The sequence below is a fragment of the Leptonotus elevatus genome, chromosome 3 (genome assembly GCF_054856555.1).
Source record: "Leptonotus elevatus isolate MCC_2025b chromosome 3, RoL_Lele_1.0, whole genome shotgun sequence".
NCBI classification, from domain to species: Eukaryota; Metazoa; Chordata; class Actinopteri; order Syngnathiformes; family Syngnathidae; genus Leptonotus; species Leptonotus elevatus.
In genome coordinates, this window is record NC_141241.1 from 28,043,506 (window position 1) to 28,052,915 (window position 9,410).

The 9,410-nt window shown below is 37.0% G+C and overlaps 2 protein-coding genes across 2 annotated transcripts; both read left to right on the forward strand.

Moving 5' to 3' along the window:
* The first annotated feature begins 205 nt into the window (after positions 1-205).
* LOC147178100 (high choriolytic enzyme 1-like) lies at positions 206-5,033 on the forward strand. Its single transcript, XM_086070688.1, has 8 exons — positions 206-304; positions 773-803; positions 897-962; positions 2,006-2,158; positions 3,225-3,342; positions 3,697-3,875; positions 4,031-4,112; positions 4,619-5,033. Exons 1-8 carry the CDS (start codon positions 242-244, stop codon positions 4,755-4,757), a joined length of 831 nt encoding a protein of 276 aa, XP_085926814.1. The 5' UTR covers positions 206-241; the 3' UTR covers positions 4,758-5,033.
* Positions 5,034-5,631: 598 nt separating this feature from the next.
* Positions 5,632-7,137, forward strand: fadd (Fas (tnfrsf6)-associated via death domain). Its single transcript, XM_086071761.1, has 2 exons — positions 5,632-6,028; positions 6,649-7,137. The coding sequence occupies exons 1-2, from the start codon at positions 5,734-5,736 to the stop codon at positions 6,918-6,920; spliced, it is 567 nt and encodes a 188-aa protein (XP_085927887.1). The 5' UTR covers positions 5,632-5,733; the 3' UTR covers positions 6,921-7,137.
* The last annotated feature ends 2,273 nt before the right edge of the window (positions 7,138-9,410 follow it).

The window sequence follows — 9,410 nt, forward strand, 5'->3', positions numbered from 1 at the left end:
AAATAAAAATAAAAATAGACAAACAGATAAATGTTGGAGATGATCTATTTGTTATCATTTCAAGAAAGAGACAGTCAAAATTGGATAGTGTTTAAATGTGAATTTGGAGCAGTCGTTTGTATTTCCTTGACCATTCTTGTAAGTAACATGCCTTATATGGACAACAATAGGTTGTCTTTCCCATATATAAGGTGAAACACTTCTATTGATACTTTCATGGTGGGCTATTCTATCAGCAGTCATGATCTTCCACATTGCAGCACTGAGTTTCCTCCTTTTCTCTGTCCAGAGTTTCAGCATAAAAGTAAGGAATGATCATTTTCTTATCATATATTTTTATATGGTATTTAGTCTTATTTTATATTATATATTATTTGTATTATATTATTTTAGTCAAGTATTTCAAGAATTTTAATAAACAAATGCATTCACAACCCTGATTCTAATGGGAATCATTGAGAACATGTATGAACATAAACTAACAAATGAAAATGATTACATTTAAAGTCAGTATAATGTTGTACATGATACATTTATGGCTTATACTCTAAGCAGGGGTGGGCACACGCGGTCCTCAAGGGCCGGAGTCCTGCAGGTTTTGGATGTTTGCCTTCTCCAACACAGCTGATATGAGATCAGCTCATCAGCAAGCTTTTCTTTGTGCACTCTATCCATGACTTAATGACTTAAAAGACAATAATGAAAGGATATGAATTCACTACAAGATTCAGTTTTTTCATTTCACGTAATCCACTTAATTATTCTATTTCAGGGTTATCTCGGAAAGACGAACAAACACTCAGGTAAGACAGGCATAGATTCTATGAAATAAAACAACTGACAATAATTGCAATAAATAATGACACTTGTGTGTTTCTTATGCTTCTTTCTCAAAGACAACACCATTGCCGATGATGATTTCAGTGTTTCCACGCTGATTGAAAAGGCAAATGTTAATGTTGGTATGTTAATCTCGCTTCTGTTTATTGCTTACTAGCAAGATAGTGATGTATTTAAAGTACAGTACTAGATGATTACTTTGTTTTATTTATTTATTTTATTTAGAATTTGTCAGTTAGTGGTGAGTCATGAAACAAAGGGGGACTGGCTGCCCTAAATAAACTGCATTGCAATAACCAACCTCATTTAATATGTTTCTATAATTGTTAAACCAGCCGTTGGTGGAATATTTTTAACTAAAATTATATTTTTAATGTTGAAGTATACTCTTAAACCCTTCGGACCCATAGATGATTGCAGTGGACATGATTGGATCCGAGCTAACCAATCACATTCGCAAGTTGATTTGTATGGTGTTCATGTTGAAAATGTTACATATAAGCTTGGTAAATTTACAACACATTGCAGCCATATTATTCTACTGTCCACTGTCCACACGAGATAACCCCATCAAATTGACCCAAGTAGCTTGTCAGTCCGATTTTTTATTTGTATACCAAAATTGGGTTATTTTTGACCCAGTAGTTTTAAAAGTGTAGATATAGTATTTGTTTGCTTTTATATCCTACCTGACTATTTCCACCTAAACACTGTTATACATGGAAGTGTGAAAAGTGTGAAAATGTGTAAAATCCCATGCATCCCCCATGCATGTCTACCACTGGTACTGTAATATTTTTCTGATCAATTCACCCATGGTGGTGCTATTATAAAATGCTATAATTGTAAATTTGGACAGTTTTAGGGATGAACGTAAAGAAATCATGCACTAACTGTTGAGTGTTATGCAGATGAAAGTTTGCATGATCTGAAAAAAAAAAAAGACATCTAAGCGCCAGCAATTCGGTCTCAAATGAAAAACGTTTGCCATTGACTATAATAGCAAACAGCCATAACTCAATGACATTCATGTCTTTGTAAACATTTGAAAGCTATAAAGCATTTCTATTGTTGTTGTGAATTATGCATGCTATGCATTTGTTAAGAAACAAGTGTAAAATTGCAAATGCAGCGATTTACAATAATAAAAACTATAATTTTCTAGGCAAGAACCCAAATGAACCTCTTGTGATGTTTGGAGACATAGCCGTACCAACTGGACTACAGAATGCTGATCGATGCACAAGAGACAGGTGCCGGTGGCCAAAAGCTTCGGATGGATTTGTCTATGTGCCGTACAGTATTTCCAGAGACTACTGTAAGTAATCATCTAGCTTTAAAAAGTGAATGTGATATTGCTGTTCCTTGAGTGGTTAAAAGCAACTTCATATTTTTTGATTGTTGCACCTTCACTAAACAAAATCTTTAGCCTCAATATCTTGCAGCAATACCTCCTCATGTTTTCCTTTCAAGTAAAGCAAAACAAAACACAATATACAGCAAATTGGGGCCATGCATTGAAATGAACCTCTCTCTCCTGGCCCCTGCTGGCTTGCACTTACTCTGCTCTTGCATTTGGGAGGTGATGCTTTTCATTAATAACTATCGTGAGGAGCATTTGCATGGATATCAATTATAATAATACACTGCCAGTGCATAACAAAGTATGCACTGAACTATAGTGGTTGTATTTATTTCCATTGTACAAGTTGATAGTTATAATTAGTATCTGACAAAGACCGATTGCTTCAAAGTAATTGCGTATGCAGACAGTTCCATTGATATGCACATGTGCCCGTATGAAATCAAGAATGCAGCGGACTTTCTGACTTGATTATTTATAGTCGTAGTAAATAATGTAAGGTTCAAATTATAAACCACAACTTTTCCTCCAAGCTTTAACACATGCATCACCTTCTCATCCAATTAGTGACAATTTTGTTTGTTTATGAATTTTATGTTGAGCTTTTTGATGTGTTAACTCCTCCCTTAAAAATATATATAATATAGATACATTTAAGCATCCACTTTTGAAATCTGTCTACACTTTAAAAAGAGAATTGTTGAACCAATTTAAGATTATAAATTTACCAATTAAAAAAAAACGTTTCACACGATTGAATTAATTTAGTCGAAAGTGAATATATTAAGTTTATGTGATTTCATAAAATTTAATATATTCATAATTCACCTGAATTAAGTTCATCCAAAGTGTTTCCAATCCAAATATTAACTTTATGGATGCATTTTAAGCCAATGATAGAGAACAAATTTCCTTTAGGGCACCTCCTGTTTGCCAAAACCTTTTCTTAGACATTGTGTCATTTATTATTTTCTAATGTTTCAAAATAAAAACACTGCATCTCTTTTTACTTTTAACCAAGCTACTCGAGAAAGAGAGACTATAGTTAATGGCCTGCGGTCCTTCGCGGCATCCACTTGCATTCGCTTCACCCCACGGAATCGACAAAGGGACTTTGTGGACATCCTGTCCCGCTCAGGGTATGGAAAACACAATCCGCACACTAGCCTGGTCTCATGAACATTTTGTGACATTTCCACTCTCATCCAAATGTATTTGAACAGTAAGAGAAATTCCTTTATTTTGGCTGTACAAAAAAGGGTTTTGACATAAAAATATGATTATGAGTTGAAAGATCAACAGGTCAGTTTTGATCGCAATGCCATTTGGATCAGATACACAGCAATATTTCTAATGAAAATTTTTTTGGGTGAGCAAAAGCACTGCAACAGATTGCACTGAATAAGACTTCATAATCACTTACACATATTGCAGCAAATACATGTACTTTTTTTCACGTAAATGAAGATTCCTTATTCTTTGGTCTCTTGCAGGTGTTATTCATTTGTTGGACGTCGTGGTGGTGGTCAAACAGTGTCTCTGAATCGCCGGGGCTGTGTTTACGAAAAGATAGTCCAACATGAACTGCTCCACGCCATGGGATTCAATCATGAACAGACTCGATCTGACAGGGACAATCATGTTAGAATCTTCCTTCAGAATGTTGAGTCTGGTGGGTTCACATTAAAATCTGCAAGACAACCTGTGTGTGTGTGGGGGGGGGGGGGGGGGCGTGTATCTATATCTATCTATCTATATATATATATATATATATATATAGCTATATCTATCTATATATATAACTTAACTCTCAACAATTTCCTGCAGGAACGGAGAACAATTTTATGAAGCTCAATACAAGAAACCTTGGCACTCCCTATGATTACAACTCTGTCATGCACTATGGAAGGTAATCCACAGCAAAGGGGCGTTACAGATCTTGAAATAAATTACATCTTTATTCAGATGTTAACTATAACATTCAACAGATTATTAAACAACATCTTACTAGTATATGATAAATGTATGGCTCAGTCAAGTAGACTAGTAGATAGATAGATAGATAGATAGATAGATAGATAGATAGATAGATAGATAGATAGATAGATAGATAGATAGATAGATGGATAGATGGATAGATGGATGGATGGATGGATGGATGGATGGATGGATGGATGGATGGATGGATGGATGGATGGATGGATGGATGGATGGATAGATAGATAGATAGATAGATAGATAGATAGATAGATAGATAGATAGATAGATAGATAGATAGATAGACAGACAGACAGATAGATTGACAGATTGATTGACAGATTGATTGATAGAGAGATTGATTGACAGATTGAGAGACAGATAGACAAGCAATGACCAAACATTAATAACTAATTACGTTTGTTGTGTTTGTAACAGGTTTGCCTTTTCCAAGAACGGACAAGCAACAATAGTCCCTATCCCTGACAATAATGTGCCCATTGGTAGGGCTAACAGAATGAGCGCCATTGACATTCGTCGGGTGAACATTCTTTATAACTGCAGCTCGTACCTTTAACCAAACCCAGCCAAAAACTTGTTACCTTGCTTGATTTATTATCATACAATCTTTGCTCACATCTTGCTTATCTGTTCTTTCTTTCATGTCCTTATATAAATTACGGGGGACATTCTCTGGTTTATTTTCTGTTGTTTTACATGTTCCATGTTTCTGTAAAATGTGAATGTCAATTGTTGCTCTGAACTCACCTCCTGCATCTTAAGCTAATGCTACATTTCATTACTATGTAAAATACTGCACCATTGACAATAAAATGATATATTCAACAGTGCAGTAAAACTGCTTTTAACTGTTGTTTTTAGGTTAATGTAGAACAGGGGTCACCAATTTTTATGAGCTCAACTTTTTGGATACTGATTAATGCAAAGGACTGACAGTTTACACACACACACACACACACACACGCACACACACGCACAAAACGTGTATTGACATCAATAAAATATAGTTATAATAACGCAAAAAGTAATTTTTTAAGAGACAGCAAATGACAGGGATACTAATAACAATGAAATAGCTATCAGTTTAATTTTATTTTGAAATGCAACACCAGATTTGGATGGGACCTCTTTTGGTGGTGACCTGGGCTGGACTAGTGTCGAAACACGGTACTGGTCTTCCAATACTGAAAGGATGGTTTCTTTATTATTAGCCAGCCTTTATTTATATTAATTTTTATTTTTTAACTTTATTTTATTATTATCGTAATACCTAGTATGAATAAACTTCTGTACGGCTGGCTTGACTTCGTCTTTTCACGTTAGATGGCCAGTAAGGGCTATAATGGTGTTATGAAGAGTTAAATCGGAAGCCAGAAATGTTGACACATTGTCGGTGGACTGTGCTCTTTAATCTCGCCAGTAGGGACAGTCTCTTGCTAACTTTACCGATACTCTGCCCTTGACACACGGAAGTGAAAGTAAAACTAACTGGTTTCAGGACGATAGTTTCAAAGAAATCTCCGCGTCAAGCAATGGGCTCTTTACATTTTAACGCACTTTTACTGGATATATCCAACCATCTTAGCGCCGAACAACTGGGCAGTCTCAAGTATCTGTGCGGCGACAAAGTTGGAAAAAGGGAGTTGGAAAAGATCGACAGCGGATGTAAACTGTTCCAGTCTTTGACTGAAAAAGGTGTGCTAAGTCAAGATAACACAGAGTTGCTGTCAAAACTTCTTAAAGAAATAAAACGACAGGATCTGTCGGAAAAGCTGAGCAGCTTTCTGTCACCACCGGAATGTCCCCAACTTTGCGAAACGGAGAGAGGTATAGTTTCATTGTACACGCTATGAACTGAAGTTTCATACATTTTATACTGCATGGTTTTAATGTGACGGCGTGGTAACGGAGAAACATTCTATTTGTCACCTTTTAGTTGCAAAATTTTTAGTGAACTGCAGAAATCGTTCGATTTATTTACGAAGTGGATATTTTGCCGTGACCGGCAACGCGCCATTTAGTATCCCTTAAAGAATGAAAATGAAGAATGAAAATGCAAGAGGCTTGAAATTCACATATCTACAAGGTTATTTTATATTTGACAAAAATAAGAAATAGTGTTTAAGAATAACGTGTTCAACGTGAAGGGATGAATGGGGAAGGCTATAATCATAGTTTTGAGTATAGTTGAGTTTTAGTAGTTGAAAAACTATTATTTTTTAAAATCAATGAGTAACTAAAATATTTATTAATCGCGATTTCAATCACAATCAAATTAATCATGATTATAATTTTTTTCCATAATTGTCCAGCCCTATGAATGAATATTTATTTTTTATATTTGGTCAATTTGGATTTTTATTTAATTTAATTGGCATCGCATTTGGCATGCAAATATTAAATGTCCCCGTTTCTTTTTACACCCCTCCCCCACCCCCCCTCTGCAGCCAAGCTGGACAATGCCACAGAAGTGATTGTCGAGAATGTAGGGCGTTCCTGGAGAAAGTTAGGACGCAAGCTGTGTTTGAATGAAAATAAGCTGGAGTCTATCTCGATGAAGTATCCAACAGATCTGGAAGAGACAGCCAGAGAGCTCCTCAAAGAATGGACGAAGAGTCGTGGATCCAAAGCTCATACGGGAGAGTTGATTGAGGCCCTCAGAGCATGTCAGCAAAATCTCACAGCTGATAAAGTGGAGGACAGATTAGCATGTATTTGATGTCAACAGTATGGTAACATTACAATTCAAGTCATATGTAAAATTTAACCATCAGTCATGTCTTTATTTATAAAATGTTAATAAAAATAGCTTTGCTTGTGCATAATACAATCACGAGTAAAATACTATATAGACGGACCTTTGAAAAGATGCGTTCCTCACTTTTCATCCTTTAGAATTCTCTTGTCGACCATGATCAAACTTCTGTTGCTTGTCATTAAAATAATCAATAGTGGAAAAAAATCTGATTTTCCAATCGTTTTTTTCCCCATTCCAATGCCAACGCTGCAATATATATATATATATATATATATATATTGCAGCGTTGGCATATATATATATATATATATATATATATATATATATAGTATATATATATATATATAGTATATATATATATATATATATTGCAGCGTTGGCATTGGAATGGGGAAAAAAACGATTGGAAAATCAGATTATATATATATACTATATATACTATATATATATATATATATATATATATAATAAATATATATATATAGTGGCGGCACGGTGGCTGACTGGTTAGCACGTCCGCCTCCCAGTGCAAAGGTTGTGAAATCAAGTCCGGGCTTCGACCTTCCTGGGTGGAGTTTGCATGTTCTCCCCGTGCTTGCGTGGGTTTTCTCCGGGTACTCCGGTTTCCTCCCACATTCCAAAAACATGCATGGCAGGTGAATTGGACACTCCAAATTGTCCATAGGTGTGATTGTGAGTATGGTTGTTCGTCTCTGTGTGCCCTGCGATTGGCTGGCAACCAGTACAGGGTGTACCCCGCCTACTGCCCGAAGCCAGCTGGGATAGGCTCCAGCAACCCCGCGACCCTTGTGAGGACAAGCGGTACAGAAAATGGATGGATGGATATATATATTATATATATAATTTATGTATATAATTTACATATATAATTTACATATATATTATATCTATATAATATATATATATTATATATATCCATCCATTTTCTTAACCGCTAGTCCTCACAAGGGTCGCTGGAGCCTATCCCAGCTGGCTTCGGGCAGTAGGCGGGGTACACCATGAACTGGTTGCCAGCCAATCGCAGGGCACACAGAGACGAACAACCATCCACACACACAATCACACTTGCGGACATCTTGGAGAGTTCAAATAACCTGACATGCATGTCTTTGGAATGTGGGAGGAAACCGGAGTACCCGGCGAAAACCCCCGCAAGCACGGGGAGAACATGCAAACTCCACCCAGGAAGGCCGAAGCCCGGACTCGATCTCACGTCCTTTGCACTGGGAGGCGGACGTGCTAACCAATATATATATATATATATATACACACACACACAAATGTATTAGTACACTGTCAATTCTGTAGAGTAAATTAGACTCTATTTAGAGTGGGACCAAGTAGACTCAGATTTAGAGTATGCTAATATTTACGCTTGGAAGAGAGTAAAAAAAAGAATTGGAAAAAATAAATAAATAAAAGTGACCCAAGGGTTGAGGAACGAACTCACGACCTTCAGCTTGGGAAACTGCCACACTACCGCCTGAGCTATGCCCCTCCTACTATTACTATTTATTTAGGATTTAGGAATATTCCATCTGACGAGCGGTATAACACAGCAGGAGCTGCGTGGCTCAGGGAGTAGATCGGCTGTCTCGCACACTGAATTTTTTTTTCATTGGACTAAACAAAAAAAAGAAGCTGTAATTTCTTACCGGTGTACGTACGTCTCCCGAGCCGTGGGGATCTTGCGGATGCGTCAAGCATAAATCAAGCTTAATGCCTCCGCCCGCGTGGAGCGCATATTGGACTGTTGAGGACGTCGAGGTCAGATATATGCGACCTGGCCATTCAGACTGCGGTCGCATTGTAAAAATTCGGATACGTATTCGATCTAGGAACACATATGAAAGTGACCCAGGTCGGATGTGAAAAAATCGGAATTGAGCCGTTCAGACTGACATAAAAAAGTCAGATACAGGTCGCATTTGGGCAAAAAAATCTGATCTGGGTCGCATTTGCCTGCAGTGTGAACGTAGCTTAGACACGCATCTGAAAACACTTACTTACAAAATTTAACAACAATCAGCCGGCTACAAGAAGGACTCCGTTAAGCCATTTTGGCTAACACAGGTGAGGATCGTTATCAGGCTTCTCCAGAGCTTGCTGATGAGTTGAGTTGAGATGTGTTGGAGGAGGGAGACATCTAAAACACGCAGGACTGCAGCTCTCCAGGACCAGGGTTGCCTACCCCTGGTCTAGACCCACATGATATAAATCAATCTGGTCCTGTATTTTTAAATGCTAGAATGTCAAATTTAATTTAAAATATGGTTGCGTCTCCAGAATACCAGAAAGAGTCGCTAGATTTTTCAGTAGTTGCTTTTGAAAAAAAAAAGTCACCAAGAGGCTTTGGAAAGTCACCAGATTTAGCGAGAAAGTTGCCAAGTTGGCATCACTGCTTACCCTAAATGAGGAAATGATGCGAGC